Source organism: Poecilia mexicana, unplaced genomic scaffold (genome assembly GCF_051168715.1).
Source record: "Poecilia mexicana isolate PSO_F unplaced genomic scaffold, ASM5116871v1 scaffold_21, whole genome shotgun sequence".
In the NCBI taxonomy this organism is placed as follows: domain Eukaryota; kingdom Metazoa; phylum Chordata; class Actinopteri; order Cyprinodontiformes; family Poeciliidae; genus Poecilia; species Poecilia mexicana.
Window position 1 is genome coordinate 13,044,548 of NW_028263390.1, and position 26,637 is coordinate 13,071,184.

Consider the following 26,637-nt stretch of genomic DNA (forward strand, 5'->3'; position numbering starts at 1 on the left):
AGAAAATCTACAGCTCCATAAGCTTTTCAAAAGTCTTCAAAAGTTTGTCTTCTCTTTCTAATAATTTCAATCAATTCTATGTACATAACTCTGAGGCCCTATTTGTGATGTCCTCTCAAAAAAACCTCATAGATATGGTTTAGTGTGTCTTGGTCATCAGCTTCAACCCTGGTTAGAAAACCAGAGTAAAGCCATAATTTAGTTTTTAAAATGATTAAGTAATTGTTTAAAAGTGAAAAAGACTATTCACATCAACCATGTGTGGAAAAAGTGAGTGGCCGCCTTGTCAGCAACAAATTTCATCAGCCATCTTTGATAACTTTTAATTGACGTCAATGTGGAGGAATTTTAGATCTGCCACATTGGAGGGTTTTAAAGCATGAGCCGCCTGTTTAACGTCATGCCACAGCATTCAAGCCTGGACTTTGATTAGACCGGTCTGTGCTGTTCAGAGGTAGACCTTGCCGGTTTGCTTTGGATCATATATCACAAACTGATGGCTGCACATCCTCCTTCCACGTTTTCAGATAGAGAGAACATTTCAAAGTTCTACCAATAATGCTTTTATCTCATCAGTAAACGGAACATTTTCCCAGAAGTCTCTGGGTCCATCAGTAGTTCTTCTGGGTTGTGTTTTGATTTCCCAGATGGGTCACTGATGCACCTTTGCGTCATTTTCGTCAGGCCTTTGAATATCTGTCGATCAGAAAACGATGCGCTGCTTTTTCAGATATTCCATTTTGTCAGACAGGTTCTGTTCAGGTCATGTTTGTTCTTTATCCTACAAGTGTGTCAGTCAAGTAGATTGTGAAATCAAACCATAAATAATAGTTAATCACAGTAAAAAAAAAATATATACATTTTTCACTTGATACATTACATCTTCTCTTGCATTAACATTTAAAAACTGCATGTTGCATTTACTCAGGTTCTCTCATAATAAATTATTTGACAATGTGAAACATTTAAAAGTGACCGCATTTCCCCTTTGGTAGATCTTTTCAAATCCGTTACGTTTCTGCTTTCACTAACCAGTTTTAGATAAGACGCATGTGATGAACACAACCATCTGCTACAGTGCAAGCTCCAGCAGGAACGATCAACGCTGGTATTTGAGCTCAGCTATTATTCAACCATGACACATAGCTATACAGATCATCTCATCTCAAAGACAGCATTGAGGCAAACTGAGTTATATAAGGCAGGAATGTGTTGCACAAGAATAAAGATCAAGACTGTGTTTCTTCTAATGACCGGCAAAATTCTTCTCCCCTGTGATCAAGTGAAGATTTACCTCTGCTGGGTCAGAAACATTTCCAGTGCTCTTAAAAACCTTGTGCTTCTTTTTTTTTTATTTTCCAGCTCTGAGTTGGAGAGGAAGATGGTGTGTCAGTGCTGGTTGTTTATGGTTCTGATAGGATTTATGTGCAGCCCTGGGTCTGGCTCGGTGTGCTTGGAGAGCTCTCGGTGCAACGACTTGAGCGACAAGGACATAATACAGGTGAGCCAAATGATTTTTAAGCACTATTTGCTGTGCCTGGTCACTTATTTCCTCTCATTTTCTGCCATAATGACAAAGTAATGACACATAATAATGTCATCATTTGGAACAATGATAGAAAATAAGGATCCGCAGCTTTTTTGGTTCATCTTTTTAAAGATTTTCTAAAAGAACATGAAGTCCTTCTGAATATTCTTGACATAATCTTAACTTAGGTACCTTTTCTACCATTACAAACTTAAATTACACAAGAAGATTATTTAATAAAAAAAATGACAGAGTTGATTATCCAATTGTTTCTTGTTTTTTACATATATATATATATATATATATATATATATATATATATATATATATATATATATATATATATATATTGTGAATAAAATTTGTCTAACTTTGGTAAAGAAAGTAGATTTAAATCTAAGCAGCTATGGAAGTTATTTTTCAACAAGGGAAATGCTACAAGATTTAATAATTTATCTTTGATTCAATGTTAATTTTGCTATTTAAAAAAAAAGTTCAAGAGATGAATCATTAAAATAATGTTCATCTATTGTTCTTGTGCTTGAGTTTTTCTTATTAGTCAAAAAAGAAGATATGGGGATCATTTAGAAATCTTTTTGCTAAATTTTTAGCTGACCCTCTAAATAAAAACGTTTCATGGTTTTGTTCAAGAAGAAGGAAACAGTTTCCCACTGGTCATAAATCAGCCACTTATAAACTGGTAGCAAAACACACAGAGCAGCACTTAAGTGTGTGCACACTCCAGTAAAGACAGCAGAGGGTTTTTTGTCAAATAAAAATATGAGGCCATGACAAATAATTCACAGGCTTTTTTCCACAAATGGTGGGACGTTTATCTCAAATGAACAGACAAAATAATCTGTCATGTAAAAAAAAACAAAAAAAAAGAAAAGGAAAAATCCTAAGATATAAAAGTTGGTCAGAAAAGCGTGCGTACTTTTCTGAAGCTCCTTCTGATTCATGGCCTCCTTCATTTCACATCTGCCAATAGCTCCACTGATTACGCTTAACCAGAAGTAGAGCTCATCTGTCCTAGAAGCATTTCCCTCACTTTCCCACATTTGCAACTTTAAGCCAGAGTCATAGGTGTCAGAGAGGTCGCAAAGGATCAGAAGTGCCCCATTGCATTGTTCAAAAGTAAAATAAATAAATAAATATTGGAAACCGTCGTCCAATTTTAATCCCATCCTCTTGCCTGACTGGGAAATAAAAGGCTCTTCATCTCAAGGAGATTGGTCCACTCAAGGCACTTACAGCCACGAAAGAGAAAAAGTTTCATAAGTTTTATTGTTTTCTTCTCTTTCCCAAATTTGCTCACTGCATTTACAACATAATCATGCGCCCATTGCTGACAGCGGCACTGTAGGAGCTGCAGCAGTTTCCAACAAGGACGTGTTGTTTTCTACATGTGACAAGTATCTCGTGTAGTTTCCACATATTTGGAGTAAGGAGCAGGGCTGAGAGGTTTGCTTTCTCTCCAAACAAAACACTTTAAAAAGTAAAAAAAAAAAAGAATTTCATTTTTCAACATAACAGCGAGTCGAAGCGTACATCCAGGTCCATATGAGGGTAACTCTAAAAGACAATAAAAAAAGATATGTGTTTTAGAATAGCCAGAACTTGTATAGGTTTAAGAGAGAGCAATGAGGTTATTGCATTTTAAGGATGTATGATTCGATGAAGCTCAATCAGGCACCAAGTGAGAAATCTTCTTTTGCAAAAGTTTTAGCTGACACTCTAAAAACGTTTCGTGGCTTTGTTGAACTGTTCAAGTGTTTGCGCTTAAAACAGAACAGATAATAGTATTTTTATATGTTGCTGCTGTCTGTGTGGTTCCCCCCCACCCCCCCACCCAAAGGACTGCCTTCACCTCTGCACCCCTGCAACTGAGCCTGAAATCAAGCCACCCGGGGTCGCAGGTCAGCAGGAGAGTGACGACTTTGGTGATCCTGAGAGGAGCCATAGGGGTGACCTGCTGTTCAGCATCATTCTCTCCACTCTGGCTTCTGGAGGCAAAGTACCAGAGGGAGATCTGAAAGCCCACGATGACCAGCGCCGCTCTTACGCAATGGAGCATTTCCGTTGGGGGAAGCCCTTCGGCCGAAAGCGCAGGCCTGTTAAAGTGTTCCCCTCCCCTCTGGATGAGGAGGCCTTCGCCCTGCGGGCGCGCAGGCACTTGAGCTGGAACAAAGCTGAATCAAAGGGAGGCGTCGGTAAAGGGAGGCATCAGAATAAGGATCTGCTCGGGCCCAGAGCCGGGTTCAGGTCTCGGGCCACGCCGGAGAGAAAAGCCGAGACCTACAGGATGAGTCACTTCAGATGGGGCAGCCCGCCTGCATCCAAACAAAACAATCGCTTCGGGAAGCTGTGGGAGGAGAAACCTCGGGAAAAGCTGTCCAAGTTATTCAAGAACATTTTAGTGAAGGATGTGAAAATGATAATGGGCTAAAAAAAAAAAAAAAAAAAAAAGAAGAAAAGGTAGACCAAATAGAGTAAAGGTACTAAAATAAGAGCAGAGAAGTTAATTTAAAATGACTCTTGGCTAGTTTCCATTTGTCTTAATGTAAATTCCAGAAATTAGTTGCTATCTTTAGAATGTCATTTTTGGGGCCTGATATTTCATTAAAGGCCTATACGAAGACAAAAAAAAAAAAAAAGCACAACCTGGTTTAATTTCTTGGAAATGACTTGAGAGCTTCAAAGTAATAACTCTTATTGGAAACTCAGCTAATGATTTAAATGTTATCTGTACAAGTATTTCTTCGTGGATGGTACGTACGTGTTGAAGTAATTTAGTGGCAGACTGGTTTCTTTTTGTAATTTATTCTGAAAATAAATATTCAGTTTTTGCAATTGACAATTCAGACTGATTTCATCTCAAAGGTAACACATTTTTATGACGAGTAACGACTTCTGCTAACAGCACATTTTGTCCTGAAAGTCAAAACAAAAAAAAAAACAAATACTCTTTATGTTGGTATTTCATATCTGAAAAGCTTTCAACATGATCAGTCTAGTTTTGCCTACATGTCCCTCGAGCTGCATAATAAATAAAACAGGAAACTCACCCTGATGAAGCAAAAGTAAGACTGAAAATTAGGGATTTCAGGACTAACTTAATTCAACACAGATCATCAGCTGTGGTAAAAAAAGGCTGCAGTCAGAAATGAAAGCTTTCTGCACTGAATTAGAGGATCAGATGACCTGCTGGTTGGGTGGAAACATGTAAAAAAAGTAATAATGAGACAGTGCTGTAAAGCTAAAGCAGATGAGAGCAACCCAGCATCCAAACTGCTTTGAGCATTTTCCCCTATTCTTTCATGTCACGACCACAAACTTGACTTTATTTTATGTGATTAACCGATGCAAAGCAGCATGTAATTGTGAAGCAGATGTAAAAGATCTTTTCAAGTTTGTGGTTGTAATGTGGCTTCACTGTCACTCCTACCAACTCAAATCAGAGACAAGTCAGGCCATTCATGGTTTGAGATACATTTATTGTATAACACGGCTACGAGTCGACTGGCATGCAAAGTCCGGTATGACACATGTAAGGCATTTTCTCCATGTAAAAGCTGCCTTTGTCACTAGGTAATCCAGTTTTTAAAGTGCAAAGTCCACAGAATGACTCAATTTGTACTACAGCACTACATTGGAAATGGATCTATTGACCAGACATGTCATGGAGAAAAACTAAGTCAGGATTGCCGTAAGCTAGTATCACATTACACAATGCAATGACGACAAGCAGACAGATTTACAGATCTGATTCTGAAAAGACGGCATTACGACGCGCCACCGTGTGCTGCTGCGGCATCAACGGGTCGTTCTTCATGAACCAGGAGGAGTCAGTCACTGGACAAGACTGTAAACTGTGTCTGAAGGGTTTGGTCTCCGGTAACGACGATAAAGACACATCTGTGTTTACACAGACACATGAACAAACAGTCCCACTCACACTATTAAAAAAAAAAAAAAAAAACAGAAAAAGAAAAAAAGGGCAACAATTTGGTAAACTGATGGACACAATTGACTCTACATATTTAAAGAAAAACAAACAAAAAAACTCCGCATCTACATCACATGAGACAGATGCAACTCAGTCAAAGAAGCGCAAGAGAGAGAGTGCATTCCTTTAAAACGTCACACACCGAGCCATCACAGCACCACGACGACAAGAGGCACGCTTCAACGACGCACAAAGGAATCTGCTACCAACAGTTGGACCGCGTTTGCCAGGCTTGTGCCAAATTATTGCCATTATACCTTGGTTTTTTTTTTTTTTTGTTTTGTTTTTGTTTTTTTTGTACCTGTGTGTGTTTACATGCGCTCCTGCACACTAAATGGCTTGTTAAAATCTCGACGAGACAGCACTGCTGGGAAGCCAATCCTTGCAGAGCCGAGGATGCAGTGGCGGGTCAAGGTGAAGCTGCTGGAACCAGTTTCTGTTTCGGAAGTGGACTGCTCATTTGGATTTTATGTGTTGCTGGTTGCTTTAGGTTTTTTTTTATTTTTTATTTTTCCCTTAACTTCTTGGAGACAACCAGTGCAGCGACAGTTAAAAACAAAAATATACACACAGAAAACATCCCTGCTCTGTACATTGGCTTATAGACTTATATAGTTCTCTCTCTATATATATACACACAGTTATATGGGATGAAAAAAATAATTATTTTTATAGTATTTTCCAATGTTGTAAACATTGCATTTCAGGAGTTTGTGTGGTCACGTGTGGCACACGTTTCGTTTTAGCGGTCCGTTTCTCAGTTAAAAACTATTCAAATCAAAATAAATACGAGTAAAAAAATAAGGAATTAAATGCCCATCACAAAATGAAAAAGCACTTTTGGCCAACACTAAGAAGGCAAAGAAATCCTACAGAGTAACAAGAGTTATTCATGGATAAAAAAATTTAAAAAAAAAGTCAAATACACTCTCTAGTATTTAGATCTAAATAAATAAACAGAAAATTATAGCAAAATGAGACTAGTTAATCTAATTTTGTTAGGTATAGCACCCCGTCTGGGACAAACAAAAAACAGAAGGAACATCCAGAGATTGCAGTGCCGATAACATTCCCAGATCCAGGAGACACACACAAAGCTTCTCTGTCACAGTTCTTGGCAATCTCTAAATTTGATAATCCAACCAGTGGAGCTTCTACAAATAAAAGTAAATCGAGAGAGTTGTTGTTGTGTTTTAATTACTTTTGCCAGCTTGTTCTGGTTGCAATCAAACCATAAAAGACCGTTTCATACAACTAAGTTAACCATAAAGTGTCTTGACCTAAAGTTTCATCTAACGTCCGATTCCACCAATCGAGATCAGTTTACAGTAAAGATCGGTTGCTCATCCCTGAACCTAAAAAAAAAAAAGGTTAATCAAGTTTCGTCGCGTCGCTGCGAAACTTTGTGCTCTAATACACACAAAGGTCGGGAAACTTCATCTCATAAATGGGAACAGATCGACTCTGGCTTTGGCCGTAACCCGAGGAAATGGTTCCAGATGGGCTGGGAGGGGGTCTGGAGAGGAGAGGAGGCAAATTAGTCAACTTTCAGTCAGCTTTCTCAATATGTGTGCAGCAGGGGTCCAAATTACACATGCTCAGATTTCAAGGGTTGCATGTTCTTGATAGCACATTTTTAAAGTATGAGTACAAAGGTTCACTATGAATTCATGGTTGAATAGAAAGAAATGAAACTATGGGAAAAGCCCTTTCTTTTGCTTTCGCCATTGTCATCCAGACCAGAAAAATACTTCGACAAATTTTAGACTTTTCCAAAAGTATTTGAACCCTGGTGCTGAATAGAGGTGAAAACTCATCTTTACCTGATTGTGATCTCAAATATCTGATTCAGTTTGTTCTGCAGCATCGTGGCCTAAAAGAGGCAAATTAACAATTACAATCATTACATGGTTTATCAAAAAAAGAAAAAACTGAAGAATAAATAAATGTAAAGATGATTCTCTTTGTACCCTGGCACCACAATGGGCAGCGATTTCCTCGAATGGTGCCTTCTGAAACTTCTCCACCACTTGTCTCCGCCGCTCCCTCTCCTGCTCCTCCATACCAGCACTGTCCACTAGAGGGAGACAGAAACAGAATAATCAATTTCAAGCACTTCTGCTGAAATGTTAGTTGACTAAATAATTACTGAGAAAAATCGTTTTCTAAAAAAATATTCTTATATATCGAAGTGACCTTTTTTTTTTTTCCTCTCCTAATTTTAGCTCACAAGACCTCAATTTCAATGTTTATTGAATTAAATAATTTGATAAATTCAGTTCTTGGGAACAAGCACAAATACACTTATGGGTGAATAGTATTTGCAACTAAGAGCCAATGAAACAGTAGACATACCAATGGCACTTTTCAGGGTTTCAAATGTGATTTCTTCTGCCGGAGTCCTCTGAGAAACACAAGCATCGAATGAATGTCTTTGTGTCAAAGAAATGCCTTCGACCTCTATAGATCATTGGGGTTTCTTGATCTTTACCTCTTCTTTCTCTGGACTGTTTCGGGACTCGACCTCCACCTGAAGCGAGATGGTCTCCCCAATGCTCTTTCTTTTGGACAGCCGGTCCTCATCTAGAAAAAAAAAAGGGGGGGGGAGACAGTGTAGCAACTTATTGGCTGGCATGATTTGAATCAAGTTCTTGCCATTGATCAGAGCTGCCAACATTTTTAATGTGGTTGTTAAAACTGAGATCTAAGCCCCATAATGACTTCAAGGGGGTCTGGCATGTTCTGTGGTCTTCAGCTTCACAGAGTCTAGTTCACTGCCAGACTCTAGATTTTGATCTCCTGGACCAAAAACAACAACTTGTGTCTTTCCAGCTCAAGCTGAATGAAACTCTGACCCATATACTGTGTGACAAAGACAAATGAGGGACTGAAATCATGTGATGAAACAAACTTAAAGCTTTGTTCACATTTGGTAAGATGATGTATGACAGTTTGAGATATTTTAATACTCCATAATCTGATTTGTAGGCATAATGTTTTCTGTGTAAAGGTGGCCCGAGAACAGAGCCTTGAGGAGCCCCAGATGTGATCCTGCAGCCTGGACTTCTATAAGAAAACCTGATGTAGCGTGGAGCAAACTATAAATTTGATGAGTACTGGAATATTAACTTGCACCATTTTGTCTGTCATTTCATTCTGAAAATAATTTTGAGATGACTTTTGTTTTAGAAATTCAGTCTATGAGGTTGTTCGAATGTAGGTCTAATATCCCAACTAGATCTGGTTTACATCATGCTCTGGTTTTCAAACTAAACAGTGAATGAAGTATTTGGATTTTTTTTTCTCCTAAGGCTTCCTACCGGTGTACTGCGGGACGTAGGGCGTTGCCAGTCGGTCCGTGTTGTAACCACTTCCTCCCAGGACCTCTGCGATCTTCGACTGGAGAAACAAAACACCACTTTCCACCTTCTCGAGCGAAGGCGGCAGCCTATAAACAAGAAAGTGCAACACAAAATCTGTACATAGGAGAGAGCACTAATTCACTGCGTGTTTTGTAAATAAAGTAAAGACAATATTTGCGACAAAAAGATGTTAAAAAGGTTTTTTTTTCTTACTTGGGATGCTCAAGAAAGACACCCTCAGGCAAAAGGTAAGGACCTTCTTTCTGTCTCGCCTCAATTACCTGGAAAAGAGCAAGAAAAGAAAAATACTGTTCATGACGCGTTTGTCTGAAGACACAAAGGTTCACATAAAGAAACCCAGACACGAACTTCGTGTATGTGTTGGCAGAAGGCTGGGACGGTGGTGAGCTGGCAGATGAGGTTGAGGTAGGCGGCGGAGAGGGCATGCACAGCACAGCGGTTATAAATAGTCAGACCTTCATCCGTGGACAGGGCCAAGTCCTGCAGAGCACACAAACAAAATAAACAAAACTCCCCGATCGTTTATTCGAAGCGGATTTGACGAAGTGTTGTGTTCATCCGTACCTGCAAGGCGAGTGCCAGTCGGATGAGGTCCACCACCACCTCTTCGTTCGCCAACTCCACGCTGAGAAGACCCAACAGAGCATAGAGGGTCTCATAGTGCTGCTGGTCGCTGTTCAGTTCCTTACAGCCAAGGTAGATGTGTCGGCACAGGTGCTGGCCATGCTGCGAGTGGAGGTCAGTGTTTTAGATCCATTCGTCCCAAGGAAAGTGCAGATTTAATAAAGAAATTCCACACGTTTCCAATGTTTTTCGCTTATTTTCAGCGTGGTGGGAAAAACACAGAAAAATGACTAGAAGCGTGATGAAGGAGTACCTTTTTCATGAATAAATTGTCCTGTCTGGAGCACTTGTCCACTTTGAGTTTCAGCACAGAGATGTCAGAGATGATGCTACACAGGAAGACAGCAAAACAAAACAGGTGCAACCTGTAAACTCAGCCGCAGACCCGATCTTGCTGCTGCAAAAGAGATTTACTCACCGGATTTTTGAGAATTTGGGCCTGTTGTCGTGCCTGTCGATGAGGCTGAGGAGAATCTGGAGGACGAGTAGCCGGACCTCCGAGTGATTGATTAGAGAGAAGGATAGCAGAGGGTCCAGGAAAGTGTCCGGCAGTGCTGTGAGCATGTTGGTGGTCTGGAAACCCGTTGTCACCTTAAGAGGTTCATTTTGAAAGGAAAGTATCTCTTTATGAAGGAAATTTGACTACAGAACAGATATTTTTTTGGAAATGCTACAAAAAGAACCACACATTAAAATCTTATAATCATTAAAAGAAAAAAGCAGACATTTACCTGCACCAAGGACTTGAGCAACATAATCTGAATCATTCGTGTTCCCTGAGGCCTGGAAATGGAAACAACACATTTAAACTCGAGTCTAAATACATTTGTATTCAAACAACATTTTCAACATAATTCTTGGTCATGGGAAAAGAGGTACTGTGTGCAGAGTTGTGGAAAAAAAACCTACACAGGTTCGTTAGGGGGAAGAGTCAGATTTACTCCGGGAACCGGGATCTTTCCCATGATGAACAGCATGACCTCCGACCTCTGGTATGTGGGTAAGGTGTTGGCAAATGAGCCTGGAAACAAGAAGTAAACATTAAATAAGTGGGAGAGCACATGTATTCATTTAAAGCCGCCTTATTTACACATAGAATTAGACAAGAAAGCAGCAGGCTAACCAATGGTCCTGATGACAGCCTCCTGCAGCTGCCGCTCCTCGTGAGCTTTGATGATCTTGGTGCCGATGTTGGTGGAGCCGTCATACGAGCCGGTCAACTCGTAGTCCACGCTGAGACGCAGCTGCCTCAGCAGGGTGTTGAACACCTCCAACACAGTAGGGCCTGCATTCACACAACAAAAGGCTCAGCACTTTGCAGCAGATTTTAAAAAGTCGCCAAGCAGAGTTTTGTTCCCTCCCGGTGTGACACACCTACGGAGCCGCTGGCTGCGATGGCAGCAGCCTCCAGCAGCACTTCCACAATGCCAGCCCGCACTTTGGCCGAGTTCTTGCTGTTAGCGTCCAGATGGCCCAGGAGTTGCTGGATTACTAAGTGAGAGTGTTGGGACTGTAACAAAAAGAGCACAAGAGGGACTGCCTGAAACATGAGTGAAAAATGAAGGAAACTGATGAGTAAGGGGCTGTTTTTGTTTGTTTTTTATTCTACCCCAACAAAATGTGAACACACTGCAGAAACATAAATCTAATCAAACCCAACACTGGGGGCTGTATCCGCTTTTGGCCTCTTGGGTGTGTGTGTGATAAAGCTTGTGATAAATAAAAACATGAGGCTGCCTGAAAGCAAACAACACGTTTCATGATAATATCTGGACTTGGATAGCAGGAGAGCAGAGTGAGACGGGGGTTTGTCAGGAGTGCGAGCGGACGTCGTCTCTCTCACCTGGATGGAGTACATGATGATTTTGAAGCAACGCACAGCAAAGGTCTTTCCCTCCCATAGAGAGTGGTTGTCCAAGTGCCTGGAGCGGGAAGAGACGGAGAGGAGGAAGGAGGAAGTGGAGGCCAGAGGAGACGGAGAGAAAAATAAGCAAAGATAGAACTGAGATAAGAAGGTAGGTACAAACATCTGAGAGTAAATACTGAATAAAAGAACAATTTAAGTCTTTGATGGTGCTTAAAATATAAAAGCTGCAGATTTACAAGTGACTGTAATCCATCGTGAATAAGCAAGTTTTTACATTTTGTAAATAATCGGACAAGACGTATCGATATAATTGGTCCAGTTTAGCCACTAAAATGTCTTTAATCAGTCGGTGGTTTGACGTTTGTAACAGATTCTTTGGAGTTCTGCAGATAGTAAGACGTGTTTTTGTGCTGGATTTGGAGCTTTTCTACGCAGCGATACCATCAAAGAAATAAAAAATAAATAATAAAAAAAAACGTCAAAAAGATGAAAAAGCACCAAACTCTTATATTTCCTGAAGACAAGGAACACAGAAGCGCCGCTCGGTTTTTATTACAGTCTCACCTACATGCTCCCTTTACGTTTCCGTGCAACAAATTCTCAAACATTATTGTATGTTTAAATACAATAATGTTGTATTGTATTTACAATACAATACAACATTATTGTTGTATTGTATTTAAACATAAATACAATACAACAATAATTGTATTTATTATTACAATATAATAATATTGTAATAATACAATATTATTACAATATTGTAATATTGTAATAATACAAGAAACTTCTTCTAAAAGAAGAAGTTTCTGCTTCTTCTTTTAGAAGAAGCAGAAACAGTAACTGCTCTTCTCATTCAAATAAAAGATTTTTTTTTTTTTTTTTATGTAAAATCTCCAAAGTTGTGGCACATTTCCTAGAGGTTATTACAACAGATACATTGCAACCAAAGTAGGTCATCGTCTTTGTCATTGTCTCTTGAACTATGTCATTTTCCAGGGTCCTTGGATGAACGCTGCATTGCAAATAAAAACAACAGTATATCAGTGGTAAAATCCTTTATCCTGTACTAAAAATTCAGTTAAAAAATACCCAAACGTAAAATAACTCTAAAATTTACAACTGTTTTCCTATTTAGCTTTAATTGGAATTACGGTCATTTATTTCACTTGTTCGGTTTCACCAAACTTTCACTCCAAAAAAACAAAGGCTCTGGAAATCTTTAGCTTAGAGGCTGAAAATGTCACCATGAGGTACGTAACAAGCAATGAAAAGATATAAATGTACAACAGACAAAAGGTAAAAAAAAACTATGAGGGATCCCAATGCTACATACAAGAGTGAGAGAACTGATGCAGTACGGACTGCATTAAAAAGAGGAACGCAGCTTTAAAAGGATCAGGCAAAGATTTAGATTAGCAAACTATTTAAACCAAAAGAAATGACACCAAAAATCAAGAATGTCCTGCCAAAAACAGTATCTGTCCAGTGATGTGACCTACATATAGCATCGCCACAGTAATATATAATTTAAACAACCTCATTCACAAACAAAATCTCAGATCCAGTCGATACCCTTGCGCCGCCCTTGTCGCTCTCCTCTGAACCGATAAGAAGAAAGATAAAAACGCTCCAGCAGAACAAAAAAATGCAGCATTTCCCCCCCAGTTCGCCGGCGTGTTTGCATATGTAAACAACTGCACAAGAGAGGCACAGATCTTTAAAAAAAAAAAAAAAAAAAAAAGAGCCAGAAATTTGCCTTACATCAGGACGGGCGAGACGGCGTTCTTGATGTTGCCGTAGGCGGCTCGACCCAGCAGCTCCCTGAAACAGCGCTCCGTCAGCTCCGCGGGGCTTTCCTTCTCCTTCTCCGACGCCTGCAGCGGAGAAGGAGAGCGGCTGGTGGGGAGCGGCGCAGGTGATGAAGCAGAAAAAAAAAAAAAGAGAAGCGAAGGGAGAGGAGGGGACCGGGATGGGAGGAAGTGAGGAGAGAGAGAGAGAGAGAGGAGTGCAGGCAAGAGAGAGAAAAACAGAAACGTTGGAATCGCTGTGAGTCAGTAAAGCAAACGTACACAGAAAGAGCAATTTCTTACTAAATGAAACGCTCAGGATTGGATAAACCACCGCATCACTCAGAACTGGGTCGACTTTACCGACTGCAGCTCTTCTGCAGTAGGAACTAAGGCAGCGGTGTGTAGACGAGCACATCTGCTTTAACCATGGGAGACATGTTCATGCCTAAGTCTGTATACATGTGTGGGTTATTCTCATGCATAATTAAAATCATCCACCCATCCATTATATCTTGGTCAAGTCAAGCCTCTGGTAGTCCAGCAATGACGGCATTATTTATTCACATCCTGTCTCTTTTATCTCATCTGCTGCTGAAGGGGAGGAAGAATCTTATGGTAACTCATTACAACTTAAAAACAATAAAGAAGATGAAGTTTCTGAATCCATATTTTAGAGCTGACACAACGAAAAAGTGACACGCTAGCTAGCGTACAACTTTACAGTGAGGAACAGACACAGACTGAATAATTTGTCAAAATCCTGCTGCTGGCTGTGGTGGTTTCTGCTGCAGTAAAGAGCAAATAAACGGTGTAAACATCTCTAAAGCAGTGGTTTGTCCTGTATGTCCTAAGCGGGACATTTCACTCATTATTCCACATTTTTCGATGTCCACCATTAAAAGCTTTTGCAGCAAAACCAGAAATTAAGAAAAATCATTTTAAATCATACATGGGCTCCAAAGTTATGAGGCATGAACAGTATTGGAGTGAAAAATACTTATGTGTATTTATCTGGAAGAGGGGGGTGTTAATGATTTCTTCTCTCATTACTCATTCATGGAATTACATAACAAAGCATACTCGTCAGAACAGCGCCATCAATATGACTCAAGTGAATCTGAACCTAATAATGTCAGGATCAAACATATTCAGGATCCAGAGGGTGAGATCTTCAGATTATATTAGAAAATGAGTTCTGTTATTATAGTCCTAATTGTTTTCTAAAACCAAGTAAGGAATTCAAAGGTTGTGAGATTGTCAGTGTTTTTAGCAACAATTTATCTCATGGCTTTATTCCTGCACCAGATTCACAAAGCAGATTGTACTAAATACACACCAGAGTAAGAAACCCCATCAGAACCAGCAGCTTTATAATAATTTGCACAAGTTTTTTTATTTTATTATTTATTTTTTTTTATCTAACAGAAAACTCCAGGATCTGACCCAATGAGACATTTCTCAAAACTCAAAGAACATCGGACTGCAGAAATCATGTCTGATTAGCGTCTAGGTCCACCTGTTCACTTCCTGAGGCACTTCTTGCACCCCAAACTCCCACCCAACAACTGAGCTTCTTTACAATTACCTGAATGAAGTTGTGGTTATTAAACCTAGTATGTGATGCATCATCTGAAGGTAGGTTAGGAATAAGGCTTGCATTCTGGAGTTTAAAAAAGTGACGTTGTTTTAACCAAATTTAGACAATTTATTTGATTGGAAATACTTTTTGCATCCTTGAGCCATATTTTGGAAAGTCAGCAGTTCAGCAGATTCCTCTTTTTCTCTCACCAGGTTTTAATCAATGGTATTTTTATTTTCATGCAAACTGCTAAATACAAACAGCTCAGGTCTTTGAGAATGAGATTCTAAAAGACATTTTTGAAACTGACATAAATATGCACAATTGTGAACAGAATTTGCCCAAAATTAATCCATACTGCTTCGATTGAACGCAGGAAGATGCCATTTGCTGGGAGAGTGTTTTAGGAGTAGGTCTGCCCTTATGTCTAGTTTCAGAACTAAAAAGTTGCTCCGAATCAATTTGCTTGATTCGGAGCAAACTGATGCTACTTTCCTGTGTTCAGGAAAGTAGCATCAAATCAAGATTAATTAAGGTTTAGTAACATTCGTAAAAAGATAAAGTCTGAGCTCTCCACAAGCGAAACAAGGAACTTCTCATTGCCAGGTGTTTCCAGTCTCTCTGTTCTGCTGAGTTAACATGTAAAGAAGAGTTGCTAGGAAAGGAAAGAAAAATTTTGCAACACACAGTCACAGTTATTTCCAGCAAGTAAAACTTCCAAAGTTAGTCTGAACTCTCCGATCTTTAAATAAAATAGCCCATGTCCACTGGGGCAGCAGTGGAGGAAACATTTTGACCTTGAGGTAATTAGATTCAGCGCTGACTGCTGTGGGTAATGACAAGCAGGACACGGTGTGAGAAGGAAATGAGGATGCACAGCAGGAGCAGAACCACAGAACATAAACAGAGAGGAGGCAAGCTGAGCGGGAAATGCGACCGTGTTGGAGAGTGCCAGTCTGTCTGCGACTCCCTCTGTCAATAACCTCCCTGTTTCTGAAGCTCCATGCTCTGTTATCCATCCTTCAGTGTTCCACTTCCCCCCTTGCTCCCTTATCCGTCAGATCTTGGCGTTGACGTCAAAGGGAATTTCAGAACGTGGAACGCTGCCAACAGAGTGAGGCTCCAGAGTCTGCAGATTCTCTCACAAACTGGCACCTTCAGACTCCTACTTGAGCTCTTATTCTCCACCCACTCCTCTTTTTACTCTCCTTGCATCCTCCTTTCATGCTCCTCTCCTGTCTTCTTAAATATTTCAACCCACACCGCAGCATGTTTGTTCTTGGATTCTGCTGGTGGTTTAATAAATCTCCCCTCCCACCCCCATCCCCCAACCCCCCCCGAGGAAAGCAGAGCTGTCAGTGGGTTCATAAAGTGACAATAATGATAAATGGCATGAGTTATAGGTGAGACTCGGAGGCTCTGGACTCTGGACTGTCAAGGTTTGGAAGGTCAAGGCTGGAGCTTCAGCTTAATCACCACACATTAAAAGTGACTGATCTGCTTGATAATAGTTATGTAAACGTCAGATGACATTTTGCCTTTAGAAGCAAAAAGTTAAGCTTAAGTTAGGCATTGTGGTGTGCAAAAGTCTTGAGTCGCTCCTTTTATCTGACTTTCTATGATCAGTAAATATTCCAGTCAAGTTCTTATTTTTAAGTTTCTAATGCCTATAAGTTGAGTTTTAGTTTATAATTTAATATAATTTCATGACTATTTGTTTTTTTGTTGTTATTTTTATTAACGCTAAAAACTTAGATATATGGTTGCTGCACTATGATTTGATCTGTTAGGATCTCATATTCAACTCTGTGACTCTTGCTAGTTAAGTGACAAGTGATGATTTTTATTTTATTTATTTATTTTTTCCATCATTTTGCTCACCTTTTATTATGTTTTTGTGCACTGAAGTCATGTTTGAGTTTGGCTATCTGCACGTCATCAAGACAGAATCATAATCCTGCTGACAAATGTTTGAAGTTACCTAAATTTAAATGTTAATTTGTATAAAATAACATAACAGGACATATGAGGACATCAGGGAAATGTTTTATGTTTGTTTACCAATCTCTTTCCACAGTTCTCTGTTCTGTGTTGAGTGATTTTATCATGTTGCTTAATTTAAAACTTGTTTCACAAAAAAAACATTTGAGTCAGGTTCTCGGTACCAGAAAATGACACAAATTTCTTTCATTCCAAAGGACAATAAGCCAACTTTCAAATACTCTCAGTTTGTGGTGGATATCATCTAAGGCCAGACATTTTTGCTAAATTTTTAAATAGTTAATTAAAGGAAATAAAAAAAGCAGAGACTAAAACATCCTCAAGAGACTACTGTACAAGAAAGTCTGGTAATTAGAAAATATATATATATAGCCAGCTGTCAAATGAGTGCAAAATTAAATGAGTTGGATTAACTTAACAAAAGTTTGTAAAGACGAAAGTTAAAATGTTTCTGAAAGGAGGAGTGCTGGTGGAAGATTAAATTATAGCTTCCTTAGAAATTATTATTCCTTAGAAATACAACGCATTTAGTTAAAAGTTTAAAAGCAGAAAGGTAAGTTAGTGAAATACAAAAGGAGTATTGTTCTTAAACTTCAGAGAAAAATCTAGTAATGACAACAGAAGGATTTATTAGATCAGCCTAGAGAAGGTTAAATCAAAACCCAATATTTTTTCAATTAACGCTTTTGTTGTGGAAATATTTTACTAAAGCAAAAAGACACAAAGTTAGCTAATTTTAGTTGTGTAAAGCAAAGTCAGAAGGACAAAAAAATGACATTTTCTACAACATATCGAGTCGCGTCGGCCGTTTTAACAATAAGCGACAGAACAAGACATTCAGCAGAAAACATGAAGGGCAAAAACTGAGGGAAACCTCAGAGTTAAGCAAGAGAAAATAGATGGTGCTATAGTAATGCTAACTGCTTCAAATGTCAACTCCATATTCGTTTTCTTTTACTTTTAGGTTAATGGTAAATTTCAGCTTCTGTTCAAGTATGAAATCTATGATTAACGTTGTCCTTATAATTCCTACGGACAAATCTGGATCCACTAAAATCAGCAGGTCAGAGCTTCATAAACACCAGAGATCAGTAATTGGAATCAAACTTCTGATTGGCGCGTCTCTACTGTAACTAGATATTTCTTAGGTTTTGGTAACGCTTCTAGACATTGCCTCTAATGAAAGGGTTTTTGTTTTTTCATTTGGATAAAAACCAAAATGCTAGCTTCAATAAAGATGCAATAAATTGCGCGTGAACACTCACCTCTCTGTGCGCTCGCCACTCTGCAGGTTGAACAGCAGAGAGGGCACAATCTTGTCCATGTGCTGGGGATCCCAGATATTTGCCTGCAACTCATCATTCACAGTCTTCCTCACCACGCCCTGCAGGCCTTTAATCCCCGCCATCCGAATCCTGGTGGCAACATTTACACATGACAGAAAGCCCTTAATAGTAACAGAGTATAAAAAGAGTTCCAGTTATAGCACTGTGTATTTTTATCTACTTTTTGATTAGTTATTTTTAAAAAGGCGTCTATTTTAAAAATGAGTTCGTAACAGAAAAGACTTGAGGCAATTCTAATCTAAAAAAAAAGAAACTTTCTACTTCATCTAAAAACAGCACTTTGTGGATATTTTTGTCTCCAGAGAGCAAACAAAGCAGCTATTTACATACTTGGTACGGATGTCGGGGTCCTCATAGTTGGAATGGCACATCTCACTGAAGCGGGACACAAAGAAGTCGTAGCTGCGGTGGTACGACGGAGTGTCCTCTTCTATATTGGCAAACTTCACAAACTGAAAAAGAAAAATGGCAGAAAACTTGTCAATTACTTTTAAATCATATTGACAAACCAAAGTTAGTGAAAAGAGTTTTCATTTAGCCGAAGTCAAACTGTAGCTACGTAACTAATCTAATTAGGAGTGAATAATGCAGAGCGGAGGGGGAGCTCTCCCACTGGGCTGGCAAATGTCAGCAAAGTCAACCGGCTGACATTCAGCTTCAAAACATCATCAAGTTAATAAATTATCAACTGGATTTTTTTTTTTTAAATCAAGCTGGATACTAAGGGTACTTGATGTGATGATTAAATGAGGAGCCGCCACCAACGTAGATAATAATAACAGCTAATAAAATCTTATTAAAAACACCATCTGGATTAGTGGGAAAACTGAAAAAAAAAAAAACAATGTTTAAAAAAGAAACAAAAAAAAACTCATTAACCTACTTAAACATTAACGTCTGGAGAGGTTTTTAAATTACAGTAAGTATCCAAATCGATGACTGCTCTGATGGGTGATTCTTGAAAGTGATCCAGCAGCTGTTAATATGAAGCATCTTCCAGGTATGAAAGTGGAACATATCTGATCAAAAGCTTTAATCGATAGTTGTTAAAAAGGAGGAGAGATTATAGTGATTTTTGTCGCAATTCCAGGTAACACCAGGAGAAATACAAACCTGCGTCAAGCACTGTTCAGAACAGAGCAGTGAAATAAAAGAAGCTAACCATTAAGCTCATGACAGGAGCTTAATGTGTGAAAAACAAGACATCTGGAGCCACGTTTGGACATGGACATTTATCAAACTCTTTGATTGGTCTCCATTATGACAGTGAAGTTTCCATATCTCATCAGTCTGCAAAGCTTTGCACTTGAAGTCTATAGCTAATTTAATTTCCTTTATGTGCTTTCTGCTGGCACGGCCAGTGCTGACTGCTGCTCCCCACACAAGAGGAAACTCATCACTCTTTCTTCCCAACGTTCTGTGCTGAGCTCTGATCTTTCACAGTACACATCTCTCGAGGTTTATATGTCTTACCCTTTGAAATTTCAACATGAAAATAAATACACACTGAATCCACTGAGATGAATCTGATGCTGCAGGATGTCTTCGCTGATTTCTGCAAAAGCTATGGGTCATTATATTGTCAGGCAGCTTTGTACTGTATATATTTATATGTTGAATGTGTTATTGGTGGAGAGTGACATGGCAGAAATATTGTATTTTTTAAATAAAACTACAATTTCATCTTAACTTCCCAATTTAAAAACTCAGGAAATCAGGATTTTTAACAGTTTGTGCAATTTTGTCAACATTTTTTCAAGTGCATTTGATATTTAATACATTATGACAGGAGTTGAAATGCACTCAATCTGGAACCACTTTTCTAACTCAAATTCATGTTAGTTCAGCTGAGTAACAACTACAACACCACCACCCAGTCACTACTGTTATGTAGTGACATGTGCATTGTTGTTACATAATAAGAAACCTGCAGAAAACACAGCACATGTAACGCCAGATATTCTTGAAATTTAGTTGTTTTGCTTTCACTGCCTTGTTTCTAACTCTGTTTAAGTTGGAAACTTAAACAGCGTTTAACCATTGTTCTCATTCCAAGCAACTTAAATATAAGCTTATAACTGGATCACCAAACAAGTAATCCCGAGTTTTAGCACAGTGACCAAATGTAATTTCCATGGTAACCTGATTTTAAAATTCTAATAGCAACTAACCACTGGAAATTTCACAAAAACCATCAAAAATAGTTGTTGTAAACTACTTTAATAAAGTATTTTACAACAACTATTTTACTACTACTACTAAAGTAATAGTAGTAAAATTGGGAAACATGATGAAAATAACACTGATGAATATCAAAGCACATTAACTACAGGCATTATATTGAACATGTGTGGATTGTGAAAGTACCACTAATCGAACCAAGTTAAATTCAAGTAGCCTTAAACCACTTCATCCAATTTTCTCGCAGTAGAGGAATTTTTAACGTGTGTGACGCACAAGTTCCTTCACGACATTAACAAATATAAAACAAGCTGCTAACTGTGTCATTGCTGTCTTCATCCAGAGTACTTACAGAGTTGGTTCCTAGGATCTGCAGGTTGGGTTTGTCAGACTCCAGCAGCTTGCGCACCATCTTGAGGAAGCTCTCCACAAACAGGTTGATGCTCTGGCAGTGGCAGGCCATCAGCAGCTGGTCCAGGGCTTCCATGGCTATACACACATATCTGAATAGGGAAAAAAAAAAAAGGGAGGGGGGGACATGTTTCACTTTCTAAAAAACGGAACCTTATTATTCCCAAGGAAGCAGGTGCACTTTTTAGTGACACGCAAGGTTATTTTTTGCAGTGAAAATCAAAGTATTACAGTCCTAAACAAACATCACCGACATTTGAATCAGGTGTGGACTGAACAGACTGATGACTAAGGGTTTTATGTGTTTACAACACATAAAACCATCTACATGCATCACCAAGGAGATCTTCTTAAGCTCTTTGATGAGTTCTGATTTTGTCTAGAGATCAGTGATATAAGAGGATTATAAATGTAACACATGCCTTATTACATCATGGCGTGGCTATCTGAAATTCTTCCTAGAATTGCACAATTTGAGCTTTAATGAAGATAAAGATAAATCCTGTCCAATCCTAGCCAAATCATTGGAACGTGAAAACTGTTAACATTGGTTTCAGAGCAGAGAAAATGGAAAAGAAGTATTATTTTAAACTCAAAGAAGAAAGAAATTGAAGCTTACCCATATCTATGCCGGGCCACATCCCGCGACAGCCTCTCAGACAGGTAGGCCCCGATACGGTCCAGTTTCTCTGGAGCTGACAGGGCATAAAATGTCAGCTTCTCCATATTGGCCTTGACCAGTCCATCCTAGGGGTGTCATGGGAGGAGACAGAAGGACCAGAGGTAACCAACATGAATAATAATTAGGACGTTTTACTCTATATAAGGATAAATATCCATGTTACTCTTACGGCAGAGTAGATATTTATGCTGTAGGCTTCACTCCAAGTCAATTTCTGTGTTTTAAGAAAAAATAATCCGACAGAATGTCAATATAAAAATATATATATATATTAAAAAAGGAAACCGTTCTTCTCATTCCAAGCAACTTAAATATAAGCTTATAACTGGATCACCAAGTTTCCCTTTTGCTCTCCCCCTATGACCTACTTCACCGCTCTTTACTTCGGCCGAGGATGGAAGAGAGCTAAAAACACACCGAGTCCACTGAGAGTCTAATTTTAAAACCCAAAACAACTCAAAGTCACAATCCAGATGTGAGGAAAAATGAAAACAATCTAGTCCAACTTTATAAAACCAGAAGTGGTTTATAACTGTGTTTGGAGCAGGAATTAAATAGAAAATATCCAGCTCAGCCAGCGGATATTATTTATTTAATTATGATTGGTCATAATCAGAAAAACCAAAGACTGTATAATATATTCTTGGCTCTGAGTCAGCTAGCGTCTTGATATTACTAGTATTATTCCTTGACTATATATTATTTTCAGCTCTGGCCTTTTAAAATTCAATAAAACGAGCATAACAGCAAACATACAAAGGACCAATAAAAACCAGTGAACTGAAATCTGTTAGGTTTGTTTATTTATCTGCAAAGCACAATGAGCAGAGTCAATTTAAAATGTAATAACTTGTTTTCATTCACGTTATTAAACTAACATCCTTAGGTAAAAGGTGGATGAAGATGAAGGAATATTTTCACTGCACTTGTGGGATGGAAACATTTAATGCTCATATTATAAACTGGAATTGCTAACTGAAGCTAATCACATCTATGCTGTTGGCATTTTTTTTTTGTACCAACCACTCACTGCATACAACATAAATATAATCCAATTCTTCTTTCCACAAACAAAACTAGGTTAGTTATTTGTACTTCTCCATTTCTTTCTGAAAATTTCAGGCATCTGAAAAGTGTTTGAGTTCCTCAAACTCAACAATTAAGCTGTTCGCTCCCCTATGGGACTGCAAACATTTAAGTTTTGCAAAATGAAACATTTCAGTGTTTATTTGTAGTCCTTTTTCATAATCTGATGCATCTTCTGGAACTGAACACCAAATTTGTTTCTTGCAGGAAAAATTCTTGGAACTGTGGCAAATTGATGCATTTATCACAAGCCAGAGACTGGAAATAATATACCAGATATTGTTCACTTTAAGCTATTTCAATACTAGCTGTCTACAGCAAAAATGAAGAACCTTTCCAATAAGTTTGGAGAGGAAACTTATTGGAACTTATGTTCTTTAGAGATTTTTATAGCTTAGTCACTGCAGAAAATGAAATCACAGCCTATAGTAACCTGACACCCAAATAAACATTGACAATATCATAAATTTAAGATTTTTATTTTGAAGCGTAAGTGCTTTGCAAACAGCTATTCTAGGTTCTCCTGATTCAACAAAAGCAAAAAGGGAGCATTAGCATTATTAGCCGACTGTGCTTTTTATGTTCTGCAAATAAGGTACAGACTTCTAATCGGATTTATTTGCGAAATCAGCACAGAGTAAAAGCCTTTTGCCTTCTCTGAAACACTTGCTGACCGAGATCTTAAATCTAACAGGCAGTTATGATAATCCAGCTCAAAACAGGCCGTCTAAAATGCTAAAAACTGTCAAAAGCTTTGGTGTAAATAGAAATGGAACACATAATTACTCCCGTCACCAACAGTTATTCTGTGGAAACCGTGGAATAGTGTAAATGTGCTGACAGGCGACCATGTGCTTGCACAGTCAGTAACGTATTAGAATAAACATTCGAAAATAGCTCAATTTGTTCGAGTTTCCTGGATCACCATTAGTTACAGCAGCTTGAAACCAAACTTAGAAACTATTTTTGGGGCCGCAACATGCAGGTGCACAGCTTTATGCACCCAAAAATGGGAACTAAAGTGTAAAATATGTTTTCATGCAGCTGTAGCAGAACTTCTTGGCATATTTAAAAGACAAAGTGGGTTGTTGCACTTGTAATGCAGCTTTAATGAAAAGTTTCCTTTGCAATTTAAATCGGCCTCTTCATCTCCACCAAAATGAGTTTTCTTTATGAGTCATCGGAGTCAGATTCAAGTTAATCAAAGGAAATTGTAGCAAAGAGGAGGAAGCAGAGGAGGATACAGCTATGCATGTTCATGCATTTTTAAATCCTTGGTTCCTGCCGCTTCATTACTCTTCCTAAATCAAGGAAATTATATTTGGGCTTGCTAAATATTCACTTGGGAATTTAAAAATATTGTCAAATCTGGGGGGGGGGGGATATTCTTTTACCGGCCATTAGTCACAACTTTAATGGGTTAAGAAGCTCTAACAGATTTCTATGGAGTACCTTGAAAAAGTGTTGCTACTCCTTGAATTGTTTCACATTTTGTCACCTTCTGACCACAAATTTAATGGATATTTTTGGGATTTTATGTGAGAAAACAACACAAAATAGTGCAGAATTGTGAAAAGAAAGGAAAATGACATGTGGTCTTTATACATTATGGATTGGACTTTGACTAGGCCATTCTAACATGAACATCCTTTGATTTAATTGTTCCATAGTCACTCCGGCTGAATATTTTGGGTTGTCGTCTTGCTGGAAAGCATATGTTTTGCCATGAATAATAAATTAAAAACCTGGTATCTATTAAATTCCACTTTACGATTATGCACTACTTTGAGTTGCTCCATCACATTACGTCTCCATAAAATACACCAACGTTTGTGGCTGTAACACAACAAAATGTGAGAAAGATAAAGGGGTATGAATACTTTTGCAACGTACTCTATCCAATCACAACATGACAAGGACATCAGGAGAAAGCATCAGAAAAGAAACAGAGTGCCAACGACGTTTCTCACCTCCGGATCCTCTGGGAAGATGTTGTCGACCAGTCTCTTGTACCGAGGCCTGAGTGCCCCGCAACAACCACAAACCCCTGAAAGAGAAGCAGACAAAGAAACAGACATGACCAATTAGACCTGTATGAGAAAAATGCAATAAAAGTGGCGGCTCATTTTACACACATCTTTCCAAAAACTGCTCCACTTCCCCCCACAAATAATACAAAAGTAATAAAGTCTCGTGCACTCCAGGGATACGCTTAGAGACAAGTCAAACGGCAAGCCTGTTATCTTTGACTCTGATTCATTTAAACCACTGAAGTGATATGACCAACTTCATTCACAGTAAGGTTGGAAAACTAACAACAGTGTTTAATGAAAAGGCAGAGGCACAATCTGCTGCAAAAGGGAGCCAGTAAACCTGTCAGCAGCTGCAACACAACTGCAGCTATTAAAATAATAATGCACCCACTGAAAAAGTTGACATACTGCAAAAGCAAGATATGCAAAGAGAGGTTCAGTGTAACTAAACACATAAAAAAAATCAACAGGAACAGATACACGCAGCCCATCAAAAACAGTCTTGAATCGTGCAACACACCCACAACATGAGGAAAGATGGGGGTTTTTCACATTTTACATTTGAGAGACAAACTAGACACCCAGACAGAGCTGAATTCTGATTGGCTGGGAGAATTCAGCAGTGGTGAGTCATAAGCACAGGCAGGGAGAAGGAAGATATGAAAAAAAGGGATAACCTCCAAAAACCCCACAAATGAATGCTGTATCCATTTTCAGGTAGATTAAAAAAAATCAGACATCCAGCATGCAAGTTTGAGAGCCTTAAAACCTAATGGAAAAAGTAGGTTGTTACCCCATCAGCAGTGGAGTCGAGTGATAAGGGGTATGATAGTCTGACACTTCATACAGGCAAAGGGGAAAAAAATTGTGCAAGGCAAACAACACAGACAGTAATTCTTTGATTATTTTCATATAAAGTCAAACATTTATCTACTTCTAATTAATGAAAACAGATTTATTACAGCTTCCATTACATAAACTGATGCCCTTCTCACTAATGTGACAGCAAACCTCATTGCGAGAGCACCCTGACCCATCATTAACAAGATTACCAGCAGCCCAATTACCACTCCACTGAGACAGCAAGCTGCATCCAGCCTCCAGGAAGTCGACTCAACAACACTATTCAGATTTTCACAGAACCCCCCCCGAGAAACTTTCAGGCTCCACGCTTTAAACTAACATAGATAGTTTTGCGGCTCACGAAAAGCGGCGCTTTATGAAACACCCAGACTCAAACAGAGGCGAGATTTCCCAGACCAGCTGTCAGCTGGTGCCATGTGTCCCAAAATCTCAGTATTTATATCCTCGATAAATAACCAACAATCTGTGCGTGTCTAATGCACATCGCAGAATAAATATCTCGGAGTTGCACCAAGAACAGCCAAAGACGCTCTTCTTTCAAAAAGTTACTGATGTAAGCAGACTTCCCAACTGACTAATAAAGTATCAAAATAATAAAATGTTATAAATAACATAGGAATACTTAAAATATTGTGTAAAGACAATAATGCCTGAGCCTCGTCTGGTTACCAATAATCTACACCACGACAAAGAGGAATCCGTGAATCTCCCGTGGCAACCATTCAGGAGTGGCTAAAGGCTTGGTCATACAATGCACCGTTTATTTAAGCAAAGCTCCTCCTTGGAGCTGCAGTCTCCAGCCGAGCTTCCATCCCACAGAGCATCCTTCCCCCACGCCTTCAACACTCAGCCCCTTCAGACTAGCGGCAGTCGCATTTAGCAAACACCTGATCAAACAAACTTCTTCTCAGGCCAACGCTCTTAAGAATGGTTGTAAATGGCGAAATGGAAAAGGATTGTTGTGATGATATGTTGAAGGCAGTGTGACGGAAAGAGCAGGAGCTTCTTAAAGAGACAGGCGTCAAATTTCTTTTAAGCCATGTTTGACATTGCAGTATTTTTATAACAACTGAAGTTAGCGTAGTTACTTGATTGTGCTATAAGGTAACACTGCGAGCCTGGAAGACACACAATACTTGCTCTTTAATCATTGAGTGAAACTGAAAAAGAAAAGCACCTTTTACATATTTACTATAAGAGTTGTTGAGTTTCAAGCTGTTTTTTGTTCACAGCAGGAACTCCACAGCAGG

At 38.8% G+C, this 26,637-nt stretch overlaps 2 protein-coding genes across 4 annotated transcripts in view; one reads left to right on the forward strand and one right to left on the reverse strand.

The window, feature by feature from the left end:
* The first annotated feature begins 583 nt into the window (after nt 1-583).
* On the forward strand, nt 584-4,491 carry LOC106905501 (pro-opiomelanocortin-like). The gene is made up of 2 exons (XM_088002077.1): nt 584-1,501; nt 3,387-4,491. Exons 1-2 carry the CDS (start codon nt 1,136-1,138, stop codon nt 3,975-3,977), a joined length of 957 nt encoding a protein of 318 aa, XP_087858203.1. The 5' UTR covers nt 584-1,135; the 3' UTR covers nt 3,978-4,491.
* Nucleotides 4,492-5,004: 513 nt separating this feature from the next.
* The window catches only part of LOC106905426 (protein EFR3 homolog B), a 28,612-nt gene continuing 6,979 nt past the window's right edge, over nt 5,005-26,637 (reverse strand). For all 3 annotated transcript variants that reach the window (XM_088002076.1, XM_014970302.2, XM_088002075.1), the window contains exons 2-23: nt 24,461-24,537; nt 21,342-21,469; nt 20,664-20,814; nt 18,461-18,582; nt 18,050-18,199; nt 13,176-13,310; nt 11,388-11,466; nt 10,919-11,054; nt 10,668-10,829; nt 10,454-10,565; nt 10,276-10,327; nt 9,963-10,135; nt 9,798-9,873; nt 9,485-9,646; nt 9,269-9,400; nt 9,113-9,180; nt 8,858-8,985; nt 8,029-8,120; nt 7,893-7,941; nt 7,508-7,614; nt 7,361-7,410; nt 5,005-7,053 (exon numbers count right to left, since the gene is read on the reverse strand). In XM_088002076.1, coding sequence (XP_087858202.1) covers nt 6,948-7,053; nt 7,361-7,410; nt 7,508-7,614; nt 7,893-7,941; nt 8,029-8,120; nt 8,858-8,985; nt 9,113-9,180; nt 9,269-9,400; nt 9,485-9,646; nt 9,798-9,873; nt 9,963-10,135; nt 10,276-10,327; nt 10,454-10,565; nt 10,668-10,829; nt 10,919-11,054; nt 11,388-11,466; nt 13,176-13,310; nt 18,050-18,199; nt 18,461-18,582; nt 20,664-20,814; nt 21,342-21,469; nt 24,461-24,537 — 2,447 coding nt within the window. In that variant the 3' untranslated portion in view covers nt 5,005-6,947. The remainder of the gene's footprint in view (nt 7,054-7,360; nt 7,411-7,507; nt 7,615-7,892; nt 7,942-8,028; nt 8,121-8,857; nt 8,986-9,112; nt 9,181-9,268; nt 9,401-9,484; nt 9,647-9,797; nt 9,874-9,962; nt 10,136-10,275; nt 10,328-10,453; nt 10,566-10,667; nt 10,830-10,918; nt 11,055-11,387; nt 11,467-13,175; nt 13,311-18,049; nt 18,200-18,460; nt 18,583-20,663; nt 20,815-21,341; nt 21,470-24,460; nt 24,538-26,637) is intronic.